This window comes from Procambarus clarkii, chromosome 5 (assembly GCF_040958095.1).
Source record: "Procambarus clarkii isolate CNS0578487 chromosome 5, FALCON_Pclarkii_2.0, whole genome shotgun sequence".
Taxonomy (NCBI): domain Eukaryota; kingdom Metazoa; phylum Arthropoda; class Malacostraca; order Decapoda; family Cambaridae; genus Procambarus; species Procambarus clarkii.
Window position 1 is genome coordinate 3,828,311 of NC_091154.1, and position 20,738 is coordinate 3,849,048.

A 20,738-nucleotide genomic window follows, 5' to 3' on the forward strand; every position below is an offset into this window, starting at 1 on the left:
CACTATTACACAAAGCGTTTCGGACAGGAAAAACACTAAAGACTAAAACTTAATACTAATTGAGATTAAAGTATAAAATGTGATGAGAAAATATATAAATAAAAAAAGGGGAACATGGCAGGAAAACAGCAAAAATACAATTAGGTTGATAAACAGCGTTTTTTAAATATAACAGACATGAGTTGACAATATAGGGGTAAGGTAGGTTACAGGGAGTTAATTAGGTGGTACTTAGTTTTTATCTTAAACTGGTTGAGAGAGGTACAATCTTTAACATGGTTGGGAAGGTCATTCCACATTCTGGGCCCCTTGATTTGTAGAGCATTTCTAGTTTGATTAAGTCGTACTCTAGGAATATCAAAAACGTATTTGTTTCTAGTGTGGTGCTCATGGGATCTGTTAAGAATAATTAGGCTTGGGAATATTAGGAATAATTAGGCTTTGCTTGGGAAAAGGTTAATCTTCGACAAGCCATAGGCTTCCTGTGCCGTTGAAGCAAGTGAACATGACAGCCCTCGGGTAACTTTAGGCAAGGTATCGTAATTATGAGAATAAAACACTATCCCAGTATGATTATAAAGCACTAGGAAGGATGAGACAAGGAGCGCAGATATGAATCAGGAACGATGGGCAATTCCACGCACGACAAAATCACCAAACAAATGATGAGGGAATTGGGGAGGGATCTTTAACAAGGAAACAGGCCTCTTGTACTCATTGAAGACCACGAGAGTGTTAGTACGCCCCTCGGGTAGATAAAACAAGAATTTGGCCATATTAGAGTAGTCCCCGCAGGACTTTACCCCGGGCCATACACTCGCCGAACCGTTTTCTATGATGCGGCGCCGGACCGTTTTCTATGAGGTGGCGGGAACGGGTCGATGATCAGCTGAGCGACCACAACAAACCCGGGACAAAGACAACAACAGCCTCTCGGACCCGGACCTCGGCTCCTTCACCTCCAACATTTACCTCCCCAAAACTGGTGGTGTTTTTTGCCTTCCCTGGGGCGCGAGGGACTTGTCTGGGGGCGTCGGGGGTGAGTGTCTCTAGCAGTGTTCCCTCACACTTATGGGGGAGTTAAATGGCGGGTTTGTCTCTGACGGGAGAAGACAATTTAGCGTCTGTTTATGCTTTGGTCGTATAGGTTTTTTATTTTGTTTTTTTGTTAGTGGTTCTATGGTGCTTTTTTGGCATTGATATATGTTTGTTTATATATTCTTCCAGTGTTTTTGTAGGTGTGTGTGTGCAGTGTTGTTGTTGTGTCATTGTGTTCCTTTATGGGTTATAAGACTTTATCATTTTTACAAATGTTTCTACATTTGATTTGTTTATGTTGTGATTTTTATTATTTTGATTTAAAACTTTGTGTCCAAAACGCTGTGCGTACTGGTGGCTTGACAAGGATGTGAACACATCATGCTATGTAAGCGCATAATCATTCATATATATATATATATATATATATATATATATATATATATATATATATATATATATATATATATATATATATATATATATATATATATATGTCGTACCTAGTAGCCAGAATGCACTTCTCAGCCTACTATGCAAGGCCCGAATTGCCTAATAAGCCAAGTTTTCAAGAATTAATATATTTTCTCAATTTTTTTTCTTATGAAATGATAAAGCAATCCATTTCATTATGTATGAGATCAACTTTTTTTATTGGAGTTAAAATTAACGTAGATATATGGCCGAACCTAACCAACCCTACCTAACCTAACCTATCTATATAGGTTAGATTAGGTTAGGTAGCTGAAAAAGTTAGGTTAGGTTAGGTTAGGTAGGTTAGGTAGTCGAAAAGCAATTAATTCCTGAAAACTTGGCTTATTAGGCAAATCGGGCCTTGCATAGTAGGCTGAGAAGTGCGTTCTGGCTACTAGGTACGACATATATATATATATATATATATATATATATATATATATATATATATATATATATATATATATATATATATATATATATATATATATATATATATATATATATATATAATAAATGGTCCAACTAATTACTGAGATGACCCCCAAAAGGAGGGAGATTTATCTATATTCATCTATGAAACACAAATGAAAGATAATCCCAGTATAGTACTGTATATTATATATAATTTGTTACATAGTATTGCCTTTTGCCTCCTTTGTCACATCCTAACGACATCATTTGTGTCTCTATATTTAGTCAGCTTTGAATTCAATTAAAGCTTATTAGATTGTAGTCATCAATTAGGTGTTTAATATGCAAGAGTTTGGAAGATCAGTTTAAAATTCAATTCAAAGTCCTGAGGAACAGTGGGAAGTCTTTGACAAGCTGCTGGTTTCCTGTCACCTGTTGAGGCCACTAGAGGCGACAGCCCTCAGGCAAATTTAGGTAAATAGTGCTATTGTCGTTGCAAGGCGAGGCTAATTTAGACTTGAAATGAGCCTAGTGTTAAGACATTCGACAGGCCGCCGGCTTCCTGTCCTCGTCGAGGCCACTAGTGTGTTAATGGCCCTCGGGTAACTTTTGGGAACAAGTGTTGTTGCTGTTTAGTCACATCACTAAAGCGGAGTTTTTTTATGTGCGCAAACAGTGACTTTGTAAACAAATGTGTCATGGCTAGGCTAAGTTAGGTTAGTTTACGTTATGTTAGGTTAGTTTATGTTAGGTTAGGTTAGTTTAAATTACATTAGGTTAGTTTGTTAGGTTGTCTTGAGATATCTTGAGATAATTTCGGGGCTTAGTGTCCCCGCGGCCCGGTCCTCGACCAGGCCTCCACCCCTCAGGAAGCAGCCCGTGATAGCTGACTAACTCCCAGGTACCTATTTACTGCTAGGTAACAGGGGGCAACGGGGTGAAAGAAACTCTGCCCATTGTTTCTCTCCGGCGCCCAGGATCGAACCCGGGACCACAGGATCACGCGTCCAGTGTTCTGTCAGCTCAGCCACCGGCTCCCCAGTTCCTGAGGAACTAGGTTAGGTTAGTTTACATTACATTAGGTTAGTTTATGTTATGTTAGTTTAGGTTACATTACATCACATTAGTTTACAGTATGTTAGGTTTACCATTAAGCCAAGCTGTAGCTGGTGATATTTTGATGGGGGAAAAATATATAACAAGAGTTTACATTAACTATGGGATGTTAAACACATGCATCAGCATAGTGTTAACATTTACATCAGTGCCATAATGTTAAACACATGTATACATCAGCATCATAACGTTAAACACATGTATACATCAGCATCATAATGTTAAACACATGTATGCATCAGCATCATAACGTTAAACACATGTATACATCAGCATCATAACGTTAAACACATGTATACATCAGCATCATAACGTTAAACACATGTATATATCAGCATCATAACGTTAAACACATGTATACATCAGCATCATAACGTTAAAAACATGTATACATCAGCATACCTTGAGTTGATTTTGTGATCATCATCTCTGCGCCCTAGTCTTTGATCGGGCCTCCTAATTGATGGTCTAGTCAACCAGGCCGTTGGATGCGGCTTGACATAATTCACAGTGTAGTTGATCGAGTGTCTTTTGTAGGTGTTTATCGAATTCTTTCTTGAACACTGTGAGGGGTCGGCCAGTTATGCCTCTGATGTGTAGTGGAAGTGTGTTAAACAGTCTCGGGCCTCTGATGTTGATAGAGTTCTCTCTCAGAGTACCTGTTGCACCTCTGCTTTTCAACGGAGGTATGCTGCACATCCTGCCATGTCTTCTGGTCTCATGTGATGTTATTTCTGTGTGCAGGTTTGGGACCAGCCCCTCTAATATTTTCCAAGTATAAATTATTACATATCTCCCGCTTGCACTCTATAGACTATAGATTTAAACATTTTAATCAGTCCCAATAATTTAGATGCTTTATTGGATGGATTCTACCAGTAAAGGCTCTCTCTGCATGCTACCACTTGGACTTTACAATAGAGCGACGGTCTTGCTTCATGCAGGTCAGCGTTCAATCCCCGACCGTCCAAGTGGTTGGGCACCATTCCTGTCCCATCCCAAATCCTTATCCTGACCCCCCTTCCAAGTGCTATATATTCAAAATGGCTTGGTGCTTTCTCTTGATAATTCCCTACCCTTCTCCAGGTCAGCAATTTCTCTATAGCTTTGAAAGGGTCCTTATTGTGCAGCAGTATTCCACTCTAGAGAGCACTAGCAGCTTGAAAATTATCATCATTGGTATGGTAAAACAAAATTAGTTTTCAGTTACCCATATAAATTCGGTAAGAAATTAGTAAACATCTGTTGGTAAAAAGATAAAGCTGAGGGTGCCAGAGTCTATAAGAGTCCCGTTAATGATTCTAATAAAGTTTATTATGGGCAATCAGGCAAGGATTTAAAAACCTGGATTATTGAACACAAGAAGTCTGTTAGATATGACCAAGAAAACTCACCAGTATATAAACATATAAGTGAGACCGATTGCGAAATTAAATGGGACAATTTGTGTATAATTTATCTCCCCAACACTGTAGCTTCAAAAAGAAAAATAATAGAATCTACTTAAATAAACAATAACCAAAATTTGAATATCTCCTCAGGGTAGTGGTTCCCAGATTTGGTGAGCGAATATGTGAACAAGGAAATTATTACCTGTACCTGTTGCCTACACCTCTCCCCAGGACACCTGACTTGACACCACAAAGGCGGCCACAGCCGTCATTCTCACTCACTGCTGAAGAGGATCCCGGGTTGAATGACAACTTTATTACTGTAGTACAGTGGCTTACGCCTTCAACTCTCAGTCTAGGAGCCTATGTTCAATTCCCAGGCAGGACAGAAATGGTTACCTGTTTGATGAGGTTCTGGAAGTTCTTCTACTCCTCAAGCCCTGGCCCGAGGCACATTTTCTTTCAGGTTAGGGTTGGGGACATTTTCTTTACCTGATGCCCCTGTTTACCTAGCACTAAATAGGTACCCAGGAGTTTGACGACTGTTGATAGGTTGCATCCTGGGGAGGGTCAGGAGTTAGCTAGGATGAGGGAGGGGCAACCGTGATAAGCCTAAGTACAGGCATTATGTCCCCAACAGTGGGAATTATATTGTTCTCTGCTTGTTCAACAAATTTAGTTAATATTTTCTCCTGCAAGGGACTGGGCAGTAGAGCGACAGTCTCGCTTCGTGTAGGTTGGCATTCAATCCCCGACTGTCCAAGTGGTTCAGCACCATTCCTTCCTTTCGTCCTATCCTAAATCCTTATCCTCATATCCCTTCCGAATGCTATATAGTTATGATGACTTAGTGCTTTCTCCTGATAATTACCTTCTGCCAGCACTATTTTTGCAAACACTGATTCTGAAACCTGGTAAAAAGTTTTATTTTTTTCAGAAGGTACACCTCGTGAAGCACTAATTCAAGATGGGACGTATCTTCCTGGAGCATATTGGAGGCTTGAGACTGTTCTCGTGTGCAACCTGTTACACCATTCTCACCAATCGCACGGAGCTCATATCGACACGCTTCACTGGAGCCACAGGCCGGGCATTTCTCTTCAAGCGTGTGGTCAATCTTACCTACAGGTTTGTGTGAAACATGGCTGGTGTCATGTTTGTTTAATGTGTTTAACATACGTTTAACAAGTCTAAAATACAGTATATATATTGCTGATTAGCAATGCAAGTGTGCTATAAACGATTTTTTGTTTGTTGATTATATTTCCAACTATCTTTCATTAAATTCTGCATCTTTGATAGGTATGTTTCCCCATATTCTTCTTTGTTCAAGAGAATGTAAATTAAACTGTTAATCTCCCTTCATAAAGAAGGTTTATAATCCCTAGGATTAATTTATATCCATGTATCCCCCTCTTTCATGCCTATCATTTTTATGTAGTCACTAGACCCCTTTAGTGTAATGTCTCGGCTCTTCAACCTCCTCCTGCCAATTCGACCAACTTCTGGCCAGGTTGTAGTGGATATGTGGGCCTGTGGGCAGCTGCTATCTGTGGCTGATGCTTGCAGCATCAGGCATGCTCTGCAGTGACACTATGATAAAAGTGTCAATGAATTTTAATAATGTCCGCCACCACTAAGGAAGCACCCCACAAAGTCGGCGAAGCAAAACAGACCCCTGTGGTTTATAAGCAAAGATTGATGCCTCAAAATCGCCAAAAATAACTCTTCCCAACAATATAAACAAATGATAAAATCCGTAGGAGCCGCGATGAGGATTTGAACGTATGTGGTGGGTAGGTCCCACGCACACGCCCCAGACACACCTATGTGGTGGTTAATCCCATGCCCCCCTCCCCCTTAGACACACCTATGCAGAGGGACTACCCACCACATAGATGCAAATCCTCATCACGGCTCCTACGGATTTTCTCATTGATGTAATCACGTTAATGTGAATATCTGTAAATATAAACAAATGATAAATAGTTTAAGAAACTACCGCAAGCTCGTTTGCCCCGCCCCATCCCCCGTCCCCTCATTTGAGGGCAGACAAACCTCATCTAGTCTGTATGTAGACCGGATGAAGAGGCAGATCGGTTATGCAGCTGCTCCACTCTCAGTTCACTGCTGATGGTAGATAGTGTAAGTTATAAAATTTGGAATTTTCCTCATTAAGACTACTCAATAGCTCGGTGGATAGAGCTTCGGCCTCACTCACGTGGGGTCAGTGATTCAAGTCTCCTAATGCCCAGGTGAATGGAGTGTGAGGATCCCACTCTATTGCTCTGGCTCGCATGTTATGCTTCAGTTAAGTGGGGGTTTTTGCCTTTGTGGCTTTTCCAATTCCGGTTTGTGCTGCATGAGCCAGGAGTATAGGGCAGCTTACAGCTGTGTGTGTGCACATGGTTTTCCTCCCTGTGGTGCTGCCCTTGTGCTGTCCTTGTGCTGCCCTTATGCTGCCCTTGTGCTGCCCTTGTGCTGCCCTTGTGTTGCCCTTGTGCTGCCCTTGTGCTGCCCTTGTGCTGCCCTTGTGCTGCCCCTGTGCGGCCCTTGTGCTGCCCTTGTGATGCCCTTGTGCTGCCCTTGTGCTGCCCTTGTTGTGCCCTTGTGCTGCCCTTGTGCGGCCCTTGTGCGGCCCTTGTGATGCCCTTGTGCTGCCCTTGTGCTGCCCTTGTGCTGCCCTTGTGTTGCCCTTGTGCTGCCCTTGTGCTGCCCTTGTGCTGCCCTTGTGATGCCCTTGTGCTGCCCTTGTGCTGCCCTTGTGCGGCCCTTGTGCGGCCCTTGTGCTGCCCTTGTGATGCCCTTGTGCTGCCCTTGTGCTGCCCTTGTGCTGCCCTTGTGCTGCCCTTGTGCTGCCCTTGTGCTGCCCTTGTGCTGCCCTTGTGCTGCCCTTGTGCGGCCCTTGTGCGGCCCTTGTGATGCCCTTGTGCTGCCCTTGTGCTGCCCTTGTGCTGCCCTTGTGCTGCCCTTGTGCTGCCCTTGTGCTGCCCTTGTGCTGCCCTTGTGCGGCCCTTGTGCTGCCCTTGTGATGCCCTTGTGCTGCCCTTGTGCTGCCCTTGTGCTGCCCTTGTGCTGCCCTTGTGCTGCCCTTGTGCTGCCCTTGTGCGGCCCTTGTGCGGCCCTTGTGCGGCCCTTGTGATGCCCTTGTGATGCCCTTGTGCTGCCCTTGTGCTGCCCTTGTGCTGCCCTTGTGCTGCCCTTGTGCTGCTCTTGTGCTGCCCTTGTGCTGCCCTTGTGCTGCCCTTGTGTTGCCCTTGTGCTGCCCTTGTGCTGCTCTTGTGCTGCTCTTGTGCTGCCCTTGTGCTGCCCTTGTGCTGCCCTTGTGCGGCCCTTGTGCTGCCCTTGTGCTGCCCTTGTGCTGCTCTTGTGCGGCCCTTGTGCTGCCTTTGTGCTGCCCTTGTGCTGCCCTTGTGCGGCCCTTGTGCTGCCCTTGTGCTGCCCTTGTGCGGCCCTTGTGCTGCCCTTGTGCTGCCCTTGTGCTGCTCTTGTGCGGCCCTTGTGCGGCCCTTGTGCTGCCCTTGTGCTGCTCTTGTGCGGCCCTTGTGCGGCCCTTGTGTTGCCCTTACACTGCCAGAGTTCTCTTGCCTGGAGTGTTCGGGGTATGCTCCCGTACAGCGCTTCCTTGCTTTTAGTGGTCCTCACCCTGGGTAAGTCGGGGGGTCGGGAGCGAGTTTTGGCTGGCGGGCTACACTGGGATTTGCACTGACCTAACTACAGCATGCCAAGGTCGGCCTTCTCAGCCTTAGGTGAGCTATGTTGGCCTACTTAAACCCATTCCATTGTCCAGGTGACTCTATTTCATTGAAAAAAAATCCAAAGTGCCCAACTACAAAATTCCAAAATGCACAGCAAAAACTAGCAACTATAATTAAATGTACAGTACGTATGTGTAATCACCTTCCATTTTCTTTACCAATAATACTGTTGGAAAATATGTTAAATATATTCTGTATATAGTTAGACTTGGATGGATTTGCTTAGATTAGGATGTATTATGCTTGGTTGGATTAAGTTACTGGGTTCGGGTTAGATTAGGTTAGTTTGGGTAAGGTTAGATAGATTTATGTTAAAACCCGTTGCAGAACCACTTTGGTTACAATGTGATTTGCATCCTTCCTCACTGTTGATCATTCTCTGCCTTAAATAGTGTTCAAGAGTTTCACAGTCATTTTATTGTGCAGCGAAGTGCAGGACCGGGTGATGCTCACTGGCCGTCACATGGTGCGTGACGTGTCGTGCAAGAACTGCAACGCCAAATTGGGCTGGATCTACGAGTTTGCCACAGAGGAGAACCAGAGGCAAGTGCAACGCAACACTTTTCTTCCTTGTCTTTACTGTGTAATTTTTGCGATACACTTTACTATAATTTTGTTTGTTCAGTGATAAAAAGTCTCCCTTTTTTTTTTTTTTTTTTTTTTTGTACATATGAGAGTTGTGGTAAAGGTACCACAGTAATACTTGCATAATACAGGTGTTATGTAGGCTAATGTATTCATGACTTAACTAAAGTATGTTGTGAGAGGAATGTGTATCAGGTTATTTGTCAACTTACACAACATCTGAAAGAACATCTTAGGATTTATCTTGGTCTAACCCAGTGCAATTATGTACTGTGTATGACAGTCAGGACATGTACTTATTCCACTTAGTATTAAAACAGTACTGTCAATTCGGAGGATGGGTTAGTCTAACCAGCTGTCCACTGTTCATAATTTGCCTTCTTTTTCCATGCCTTCTTTTTTTAAGTCTTTGCTGGTTTGATCAATTATTGCTATAGATAAACTATGCCCCCATCACTGGTTCAACGTTTCATAGCTTTCTTTTTATATAAGGTTCTTTAATGGCTTCCCCTCCTCCTTCCCCTCCTTCTCTTCTTCCTCCTCTGCTCATGTTTATCCAGTCAATGCACCCCAAGGATTAGTTGGTCTTGAGACTCGGGCAGCCTCTGGGGATGCCCCTTCCGGTGTGGCGACGGAGGCATTCGAGTCTACTCCCCCGGCCGAAGCCTCTGGGTCTGACCAGTGGGCACCCTTCTGTCTGGCTTCTACGGCTGCACCGGCCTTGTCTGGTGGGGTCGGTGCTTGGGGTGAGGACTCGGCCCCGGGTTCTGCTGAGGAAGACCTTGGGGCTGGGAAGGGGCTGACTTGGGGGGGCCTTGGGCCCCGCTGGGCCCCGCTGGACCCCGCGTGGGATTTTTTCGCCCTCTGAGTGGGGCTTACTGTTGCAAGGAAGTGGAGTTTTCTTTTCCCCCCCTCTGCGTACGAGTTAACTTGGTGCCTGCCCCTTCCCTGGTTTGTTTCCGTGTTCCCCGGGTGCTTCGGTTCCATCTTTCTGGAGGTTTTCAACTTATTGCATCCAACCTGCTGCGGTGCAGGTGGCCCTTGTGGCAAACCTCCTGTGTGACCCGGATTATGTCTCAGCAATGGATCCCTCGGCTCTCAGATTTGGGACTTCGTTCCCTTTCTGGCTCCGTTACGAGGTTCCGGAGTCATCCTGGCTGGTGGACTTTCCTGTCTTTACCTTGGAGGCTTGGCACTCCTTCTGCCGTTCCCACACGCTTAAGTGGTGGGAGGCTTCGACAGTGCGGCAGGTTTTCCTGGGGGGCGACCTAGAGCACCTCAGTGAGTGCTTGCATGCTAATGCCCTTCCCCAAGATGTCGATGTCGTTCAGCTCCATGTGCAGGTTCCCTCCCTTTCGGCGGCGCTGGTGCCTGAGGACTTGTGCACCCGGGATCTTTTGGCTTCGGCCTTGCATTTCTTTTCCCTCCTCGAGCTGTCTTCGGACTGGCTCACAGGAGGATGTAGGGGCGCTTGGGGCTGTTCCTGGTTCTGGCACCTTGTCCTAGGTGGCTCGCTTGTCGGCTGACTTGAAGTTTTCACCCCGATCTTGCGGGATGTGGTGGCACTTTTTATGCTTCCCAGCTCGCATGTCGGCAGGCAGTGCTTGCCTCTTTGGTGGAATCCCCTTCGGGCTTTGCTCTTAGGATGTCTTCTCCATTTTGTCCTCTCCTGTTTGAGGCTTCAGCCGTTGCGCAGTATATTCAGGCTGCTTAGGCTTCTTGCAGTCCTATGTTGGACTTGCTGGTTGTCCAGGGGTCCCGTGGTGGGCCTTCCCGAAAGGGTCATGCCATGGCTCGGGGTTTCTCTCGTCGTGGTAGGCCACTGGTGTCGAGTTCGGGTTCGGCTCCTCCTTTGAGCCCGCCTTCATCTGGTCGGCGCGGTGTTCACTCTGTGCAAGGTTCTGGGTCTCATAAGGGACACCAGCCCTTTCGCGGTTCGCCCCATTGATGGAGTGATGGGAGTGAGGCTTGCACTGTTCGCTCACTTCTGGTCCCACGATTCGTAGGCGTTTCGGGGCGTTTCGTGCGGCCTCCTGTGGCATTGGAATGGCCCCCCCATCCCTTTGAGGGGTTTGGGGCTGGTGGGGCAGACCTCTTCCCCTGCACTCCGTCGGGTCATCTTGGAGTGGGTATGCTTGGATATGGTTGAAATGACGACGTCCCTCAGATGGGTTTCCCGTCTGTTTCTGGTCCCGAAATGGGACTGCGCGGACCTGCGGTTCATTCTGGACTTGTCCCGTCTGAACCCCTGGGTTCATTGCTCCCTCCTTTCCGATGACTACGCTGTCCCAGGTTCGGCTCCTGTTGGAGCTGGGCGCTTGGATGGTGTCCCTGGACCTCTGGAACGCTTATTGGTATGTCCAGATTCATCCGGAGTTCAAGGGACTGGCTTGGTTTTGTTGTGGGGCATCAAGGTTACCGCTTTCGTTGTCACCCGTTTGGGTTGAACCTGGCACCTTGCGTGTTCACGCACCTTACACAGGGCGTGGTGCCCCGTCTGTGTCTGTTAGGTGTTCGGGTGTTGGCCTACCTCGACGACTGGCTAGTTTGGGCTCCCAGCCGGTCTTCTTGTCTGCTAGCCAGGGATTTGGTTCTTTCTCAGCTCGCCGGGTTCGGGTTCTTAGTGAGCTGGAGGAAGTCCCATCTGGTTCCCTCCCATGGACCAAACTCTCACAAGTCAAGCCTGGCCTCAGGCCGGGCTTGGGGAGTAGAAGAACTCCCAGAACCCCATCAACCAGGTATCAACCAGGTTCAGACATGGCTGGGCCTTGTGTGGGACTCTCGCACCGCTTCCTTGTCTCTTCCTCCGGAATCTCTCCTGCGGCTTCGGTCCTACATGCGCCTGTTTCTGGGGGGCTCCTGGGTCACCCGGCAGTTGCTCGAGGGTCTGTGCGGGAGCCTGAACTTTGCGATGCTGGTCTACCCGCCGGGTCGGGATTGGTTTCGTCGGCTGTTCTGGTTCCTTCGGGGACGTCTCTTCCGCCTCTCTTGCGATCGCTGGGTTCGGACTCCGGGGGCTTTGCATTGGCTGCTGCGTCATCGGCTTCCTCTTTGGGCTTTTCGGGGTTCAGTGCCTTGGCGCCTTCCCGAGCCCTTGCTCGATGCGATGCTCGATGTACAGACTTGTTGTCTCTCAGCTGGGGCTTTGTAATCAGTGCTCACCAGGCCGGCCAGGGATGGTGGGGTCCGTCCTTCCGTCAAGCCCACAGCACGGTGCAGGAGTTCGTGGCGGTGTGGTTTGCTCTTCGGAGGCTTCAAGTTGCCCGTAGGTCGATGATATGGCTCCATTCGGACTGCTCCCCGTTGGTTCATTGTCTGAACCGAGGGGGGGGGGGTAGGTTCAATGCGGTGAGGGGAGGGGGAGTTTCAATGCGGTGAGGGGGGAGGTCATGCGGTGAGGGGGGGGAGGTTCAATGCGGTCCTTGGCTCTTTGGCGCTGGTCGCTTTCGAGTGACTCGTCTGCTGTGTTCTCCGGGTTTGGCTCTCCTGGCAGTTCACGTACTGGGGAGTGTCCAACATCTTGGCTAACGGCCTGTCCCGTTTCATTCCCTTCTCCACTGAATGGTGCAATGGTCATGTGTACATCATTGTTTTGTGTCTGGTTGCGGCTCTCCACCGGTATTTGCACACCACGGCTTCTGTGTCCGTGGACACGCTTTGGGTTGATCCGGTTTCCCTTCTAACTTGTTCGAGGGTGCGGGTCTCCCAGGTCATCCGCAGGGTTATTAAGGCTAGCCAGCCTGCGATCTATCCCCGTGCCCATGACGTTCACAAGTTCGTGGCTCTTGCTGCCGTTTTTGGGAATATGTCTTGGGCTGACAGTCAGGCGCAGGGATTTTGGTGGTCGAACAGGGTCCTGGCTGCTCGTTACCTTGTTAACATCCCTGGGCCCGGTCGGACCTGTGTCACTTTGGGTCAGTGGATGCAGCCAGTTGTCTCGACTTCGGGTTGAGGAGTGAGCAGCAACTGCCTCCCAGGTAAGTCCCCTCTACTTTCCTCTGTGGGTAGTTAGCTCCGGGGAGCCGTAGGGGCTCCCCAAAAAAACCCAGCGTTGAATGTATTAAAACGCCATTTTCTGGGTGAGACCTGGAGGCTCCCCAGCATCCCTCCCTCCCTCCGGTTGGAGTTTTTTTTGCGTGTTTTGACATCCAGCCTCAGAACTGGGGTGTGGATAGCTGGCGCGGAAGGTCTGGGGCTCCTCCTTCCCCCCTTCCGGGGAGGGGGAAGCTGCGCAGACAGCAGCGCGGCGACAGGTGATGTCATACTAGTTTGCTAGATTTTGTTTGGGGAGTTCACTCGTTTGGCTTTTGGTTGCAATTTTCACCAGAATAGGGGTTTGTTTTGGGACGCTTACCTTTCTGCGTGCCTAACCCAGTCGATGGCAGACATAGAATGCTTCCAATCACACGGGGCTTTCTATAGGCCATTGCTTCCCTTGCCTCTCTAGAAGGGGGCCAGGTTCTGGCTCGTGGTCCCCGGTAGGCCCATAAGAACTCCATACACATGACTGATGCCAAAGTCTGACATTAGCATATCAGCCTAGTAAGCTCCGGGAAACCTCCGGGTCTTACCCAGAAAATGGCGTTTCATTACATTCAACGCTTTTTTTTTTTTTATTGGGTACAATCCATTTTTGTACATTGCATCAATAGTTGCTATAAGTACTATAATTTTTGGAGGCTGGGTTACAACTTGAGATACCAGTTGACCTTTCCACAAATTCTATTACAATTGGTTGATTCTTAAGTTTTAATACTTATCTCTCTGAAAACAAAAATTTATTGTTGTATTCTAGTATACAGAAAGACCAGTCATAATGATGTACTGATACTGAAAATTAGTACAGTAATGTAATGCTTATGAAAAGAGAGGAAAGTGTCATCGTTTTGGTCCATCCCGGACCCTTAGCAACGTACATAAATGTTGCGCGATAAAGGTCGTCTGAGATAGACTGAAACCTCATCATTTTCCTTTCTTTTCATGGGGGGGGGGACACATCCAGTGTATTCAGTATGTTGCACATTCATCTACCTTGTTTGTCATGTAAAGCACTAAACATTGCAGCAAATATGATGATGATGATGCAGGGAAATCAATGATGATTTGAGTGCAAATATTTTTGCACTAAACAAGTAGCAAATATGACGACACTGATGATGATGATGATGATTTCAGGTACAAAGAGGGTCGAGTCATCCTGGAACGTGCCCTCGTCACTGAAACGGATGGCATTGAAGAGCACCTCGGAGATGACTAGTGTGATCTGCTGCATCGCCGTTTTCTCTCGCTGGATACACAAGACACTCGGGAAGTCGTCACGTTGTGCACTCGTGCAATCTAGCAAATACATGACAGTAACTGGGGAATTGATGCTGCAAACTGCCGTGTGTGATTAGCCTGTTTGTGCGATCCAAATGCAATTATTTCTTATTGTTTCTCTTTGCTAATGTTAGATTTTGAGCTCTTCAAAATAATTTGCCTGTTTTTCTTTTTATGTTTTATATTTCATTTCATTAGTGTTTGTGTATTCATAAATCATTTATGGTTAGCACCCTGTAAGGGTTTGGTATATCATCTTTCTTATCATAGACTTTCTTTGTTTCCTTTAGCCATTTCAAGATGTGTTCTCGTATCCTCAAGATGTGAACTGTTCGTTCCCAAATTGTGAGCTGGTGAACGGGAGACCATCATAATGAGGCACAAATCAATATTCCTGTGATATATTTAACCGTGATTCAGATGCGGTTGCGGTGAATTTGAAGATGTTTAGTTGCTTTCCAGTCTGTGGTGTGCATTTGTTGTTGCTCTAGACAGTCTGACCAGTACAGTTTGTGTTGCTGTACACAGTCTGACCAGTACAGTTTGTGTTGCTGTACACAAGTCAGCCTATCAAGTCCGTCATATATGACCATGAAATGTGTGTTTGGCTGTAAAGCATCATGCCAACACTGGGCTGGTTGAAATTGTGCATATACTGTATATATATATATATATATTAAGCTATGAATATTAAGTATTTCTTGTGCTTCTGGGGGAAATAAAATACAAAATTCAGCTAATCTTGCTGTCTTAAGAGCTTTAAAATACATTTTTGGTATGTAGATTTGACTTTTAAAGTGATTATATAAAGTTATATATACAGTATATATATATACATATATATATATATCCACTTACATAAAGTATATTATACTGTATTATGGTTGTTAGTAGAATGAAATTATTTTTTCTTTTTTTTATGATAAAAAATTTAAGGTGTAGGTCTTTTAGTCACAGTATTACTTTCAAATTGCCAATTCAGCAAAACTGTTCTGTTTTTGGCTGTTCCCGAGCTGCAATACCAGACAAGCTAATTCATTTTTTTGGTTCCATAATTCACATCTTGAGATGCTTTCGGGGCTTTTTTAGTGTCCCCGCGGCCCGGTCCTCGACCAGGCCTCCACCCCCAGGAAGCAGCCCGTGACAGCTGACTAACACCCAGGTACCTATTTTACTGCTAGGTAACAGGGGCATAGGGTGAAAGAAACTCTGCCCATTGTTTCTCGCCGGCGCCTGGGATCGAACCCAGGACCACAGGATCACAAGTCCCGCGTGCTGTCCGCTCGGCCGACCGGCTCCCCTTAATTATATACATATAATTATATAGTAGGTTTATACATGTATAAACCTACTAGTACATTATGTCTCTCTGTAGCCAGCGTCTCTCATGCACTTACATTATTTACTCTAAATTAAACACGTTCTTAAAACACTATGGATTGTACGCATTTAGTACGCACGTTTTTTGTCTGTCGTTTTGAGTATTGCAGCTGGCAAATAGCCTTCACCGCATGGTGTGATTTTTTTTTTTTTGTCCATATGAAATAATTCAACTGAAAAGGACCACTAAATATGTATTATGTTCTTGAATAACCGTTTTAAACTTCCATGTATCACAAGGACTCTATAAGTCAGGGACATTGTAAACAAAACTTAAATTCTTAAATATAAGTATAAATAACTTTTTACACAATAAATATATACATGTATGTAGAAATCTTAACTGATGTAAGTTCTTAGATACTAAGTTTCAATGCAATATTGTGTGTATGATGGTATGATGTCGATGGGTGTTGTCGGCTAGCAATTTAAGAGGATCAGAATTGGTTTCTTCTATATTATATTTCTTTCTTATATATTTAAGGAGTAAAAAAAAATGGAAAAGTTGGCATCTTTTTTGGAAGGGAGGGTTGGCATTTTTTTAAGAAAGGAAGGGAGGGTTGGCATCTTTTTAAGATTGGGAGGGTTGACATCTTTTTAAGAAAAGGAGGGTTGGCATCTTCTCAGAAAGCTGTAATATGCTATTGGGTTTTAAGTCTTTGTATTTCTGAGATAATTGTCTAATTCTTTGTAGTGGTAAGATGTAGGTATTAAATTGACCATCCTCCAAAAATTATAGTACAGTACGTAGGGAAACTATTGGTTGAGCGCTCAAAAATGAACTGTTGTACTCGAACAATTCACTAGTTTTGTGCTGTTGTATTGAAAGTGAGAAGTAGCATCACCAGAAATTAGAATAGTAACTATGCAACCTGATCTAACCTGTCCTAGTCCTAAACAAGCAATCCTAGACCCGAATAAGAAATCCTAGCCTAAATTAGCAATCATAGGACCAAATAAAATCCTTGGCCTAAATAAACAATCCTAGGCCTAATATTTATCATCTTAGGCCTAATTTAGTTGGAGTCATTCGCAACTCACAATCCAGGAATTCCATTTTGGAATCATGAGCAGGACAGAAATGATTGGGCATGTTACCTTGCATCTAATGCCTCTGTTCACCTAGCAGTAAATAGGTAGCCTGGAGTTAGTCGACTGTTATGGAGTTGCATCCAGGAAAAGATCAGTAGTTCTTTGTCGAAGAATTATACTAGGCTTAGGAAAGTTTAGGCTTAATTGTTGCCATCTTTCTCATGCCCTCTACAAAGTGACTGGTCAAACCCTGAAAAATTTTGGGTGCAATATGGGGGTTGTGTTATCATAATAGTGTACTAGTGGATCAGCTGGAGGTAATATGGGAGTCGTAAGGGACTCAGTCACAGCAGAGTAAGTGGTTATAGTGTATGTTCAATATGGTAGTCTTGACATATGTCAAGTGAACTAAAAAGTGAAATTGGTACTTAGTTTCATGTCAAGCCATGAATTACTTTTCTGATTGCCACTCTCTCTTTTATTATACTGTGTATGTATGTATGTGTGTGTGTATATATTATATCTATATATATAATATACACACAAAGAGTTCTTACATAACTCTTAAGAGTTCTTGTAAAGTCACTAGCACACACACAGCATTTTGGGCAGGTCCTTAACCCTAATTTCCCTGGAATACGACCCGCCAAATCGTTTAACAACCAGGTTAACCCATTCACTGCTGGGTGAACAGAGGCTACAGTTAAGGATTGGCGCCCAGTCAATCCTTCCCGGCCAGGATACGAACCCAGGTCAAAGCGCTCGCGAAGCGCCGGGCAAGTGTCTTACCACTGCGCCACGGGGGACTGTGGCACAGTGGTCCTGGTCAGCTTCTTTAAGCTGAAAGTATAACACGGAACTTGTATGGAAGATTGAATATTTTTAAGGTATACTTTTTTATACAATCTAAAGTTAGTGTTTTGGTACTTAAACAAAAAAAGTGAGCCGAGCCGCCGCCTGAGAAAAAATAGGGTTTGTTTACATCAATCTTATTTCTTACCGTCATAAATAAACGTGCGTCTATTTATCTCATTTTGTTATATCTGCGTGTTTGTCATACATGTACATCTATTTTGTCATATATCTGCTAATTGTCTGCCTATATTTAACAACAAAACTTACTCCTTTCCAGTTAATTGAGCGTGGAGTGGGTGTGTATGGTTGATGTGATGTCGGGTTTTCTTTCATTTCATGAGGGGGGTGGCCTGGTGATTCCTCTCATTCCCCCATTCATTGTTGCCTCCAATGACATTGCAATGTTTAGTTACGATAATTTATTATGCACCTCGATTGTAATCGTGTCAGTGGTGGTGGAAAACGTTAGTCACACAATGGGCTCGGGATCTAAAGCGCAGAACACGTTTGTCTATGACTGTGCATGTGTTATACTGTATATCGCTCGGCTGTCAAACCTGTCTAATCGTACACACAAAAAAAAGATTCATTACTTTGACATGGTTATATGAATCATATGATTCAAATGTGATTCATTACTTTGAGGCTGTTTTCATCAGATTTTTGGCATGCAAGTGTTTGATAAAATTATGTTCAGTGTAGTTAGTCAGGCATGTGTGTGTAATCCATTGTATTAGTAGACTTTTAGTAGATTTTTCTAAATCACGTAAAATGTGCGTGTTCCTGATGCAGCTGGAGTGTGACTGGGGTCCACATTACTTTGAAATTGATTGAATTGTATTCACATGACTTATTATCTGGAAACAAACTCCCAAACATGGCCTGTTTGCAATTCTTGGCGTGTGTGTTACGATCTTGGTCTTGCGGACACGACATCAAATAGGGTTCAGTATTACCCATCATGTTCGTACATCCCATTGTGACCCTGTATGTGCTAATGTTTTTGCCTGCTCTTTGAAATATGCAGTATTAGGAGCATAGAAACCAAGTTTGTTCATTGGGATTTCTAATACAGTACCTGGTTTGGTACATCATGGTAGCAAAGAGAAATATGTCACATTAAAATGGCTCTTGCCAGAAGATGTCAGCTTGGCCTTCACTAAAAGACTGAGCTGCGTAGTGGGTCAATACATGCTATTCCATACAAGGCCAAGCCAGGGTGTAGTAATGACACGTCTCAACGTAATTCACATAGTTCAAGGTTACTTTGTCAGGGATTAAAGAGCTTCTCTTTACTGGGGCACTTCTTTCATGGAATGCTCTAGTTACCACACTTTTCTTGTTATGTCGTGGGGAAAATGGTAATAATGGGTACAAGTTTGTGTATAGGTAGCAACAATATAATTATCCTTGTGTGTGTGAATACAAATGGGTATATGTGTATGAAATCACCTGCTTCAATGCATTAACTTTTACCCATGGCACTTCTTTCATTTGATACTAAAAGGAGGTGCAAAGTCTTTTATGTCAAGGTCTCTCTGCCAACACTTCTATTCATCCCCATACTGTACCTCTAACAACTTCATATCTCAATCCGAGGTCTCCGACTTGCGTCTTTGCCACTGCCTTAACTCTTTAGTCGGAGGTCTTCCACTCATGAACGTGTTCTCTCACGCGATCCCACTCTCAAAGCCTGCATTTTACCTTCTCTTCCTTCCTGTCTCTCCCACTCTCCCCCTCCCTTTCCATCCCACTCTCCCTCCCTCTCCCCCTCCTTTTCCCTTCTCTCCCTCTAACCAGGTCATAATGCACCTCCAAGTTTCACTCATTCATGTTCTCGTGTTCTCCATCTGACTATATTTACCATATCATATAATAAATGTTATTTTCGCTCCCATATTTTGTTTATCCTTATTTGGCTGTATATTTTGTATAGATGCCTCGTTTCCTATGGGGAAGGGGTCTCTGTTATTCTTTTTTTATGGAATGGCTGTGGCAAATCTTCTCTTAGATGTTTCCAGGAAACTTCAGCCATCATTGATACATGTGGAGGTATTTCAGGTATACTTTTGGTGATCTTAATCTTCATATATTTGACTTAAAACTATTTTTTATATATGTGCCTTCATATATATGCAGTATTTTCATATATTGTGTTGTATATTTATGTAGACAATTTGTAAGTGGTTTTATAAGGGAAAACAAATGATTTTGTGCATATAAATGCAATATATATAGTCTCGGTTAGTGGTGGACGAAGAACAAGCATCCTATCTGCCAGCAGTTACGCTAACCATCAACTTGGCCTTTAAAGACATGTTTATCAATACTGTCTTGAATAGCCGGCTCTCTCACTCTTAACACACGAGTATACAAGGAGTTATCATTCTACGTTTGCCTCATTTGACCATATTTTCCTCTATGGGAAATTTTCCACCCCAAAACCACTTGTGAATCTTTTTCATTATAAGTGTAATGAAACATGCACAAATTGAGTTTTTCCACAAAAGTATCCTTGAAAAATTGGTGCACCTCATATGACAGAAAAATCCAGGACAGTACTTTGTTTTCTGTGTACATTGTTAATACTTCATACATTATTAGGGGCTTTTATATTATTTTTGGATATAACTTTATCAAATCCCTGTAATAATGAGTGGAAGAGATTCAGTAAATTAAATTGTTGCTCCTGTAAGAAGAAATATATAAACAAAGTATTAATCTAGAAGTAAAATTGTATTTTAATGCATTTTGATGTTGAATGTGGCCAGTTCAGTAGTACTGGTATACGAAGCATCACAAAGCTGTATTGGACTTGCTTTTAAAAATGCATCTCCAATACATAGCATCAGCGATGAAGGTCCTGGACCAGCCAAAACATCGGCACTCCTTTTCGTGTGTGAAATTGAAATTGAAATAAGTTTATTGAGGTAAAATACACACAAAGGGATGAGGTAGCTCAAGCTATTCTCACCCCGTTCAGTACATCGTGTTAATGCATACATAGACACTCAATTTGTGTGTGTGATTTACATTAATATTTATTTAAGGACACTTTATTAAATTTGTGTAAATCAATGACTTTTTAGCAAATAGTTTCAAAATGTTAACAAATTACCATCATTATCGCTTCAGGTGAATAAGCTTTAACCCTTGGATTGTGCAGCTATTTAGAAAGGCTATATGATGGTACACATGACAAAAAATAGTAAGTGAAATTGTACAAAATCACATTTGGCAAATGTGCGCAGGAGGTAATCACAGGTAGCGACTGGAGCAGTGTAAGGGTTAATGAACATTATGTTTTGTGTTTTTATCATTATTGGCCGTGACCTCTCACGGTGGAGCATTAGCAGGTTTATAACAAATCTGGGCT

General features: G+C 44.0%; 1 protein-coding gene across 3 annotated transcripts; it reads left to right on the top strand.

Moving 5' to 3' along the window:
- Positions 1–867: 867 nt before the first annotated feature.
- Ype (yippee zinc finger protein) lies at positions 868–19,254 on the top strand. Of its 3 annotated transcripts, none has more exons than XM_045753627.2 (4): positions 868–1,039; positions 5,374–5,561; positions 8,618–8,734; positions 13,952–19,254. In XM_045753627.2, the coding sequence occupies exons 2-4, from the start codon at positions 5,401–5,403 to the stop codon at positions 14,031–14,033; spliced, it is 360 nt and encodes a 119-aa protein (XP_045609583.1). In that variant the 5' UTR covers positions 868–1,039; positions 5,374–5,400; the 3' UTR covers positions 14,034–19,254. The 3 variants fall into 3 exon arrangements, with proteins under 3 accessions (XP_045609583.1, XP_045609576.1, XP_045609592.1); XM_045753620.2 differs by having other exon boundaries at positions 869–1,039; positions 5,371–5,561; XM_045753636.2 differs by lacking the exon at positions 868–1,039 and adding an exon at positions 4,623–4,899 and having other exon boundaries at positions 5,371–5,561.
- The last annotated feature ends 1,484 nt before the right edge of the window (positions 19,255–20,738 follow it).

Coding starts and splice junctions, on each gene's coding strand:
- Ype (XM_045753627.2), top strand. CDS start 5,401: ATGGGACGTATCTTCCTGGAGCATATTGGAGGCTTGAGACTGTTCTCG. Junction 5,562..8,617: donor GTGGTCAATCTTACCTACAG/GTTTGTGTGAAA, acceptor TTTATTGTGCAG/CGAAGTGCAGGACCGGGTGA. Junction 8,735..13,951: donor GCCACAGAGGAGAACCAGAG/GCAAGTGCAACG, acceptor TGATGATTTCAG/GTACAAAGAGGGTCGAGTCA.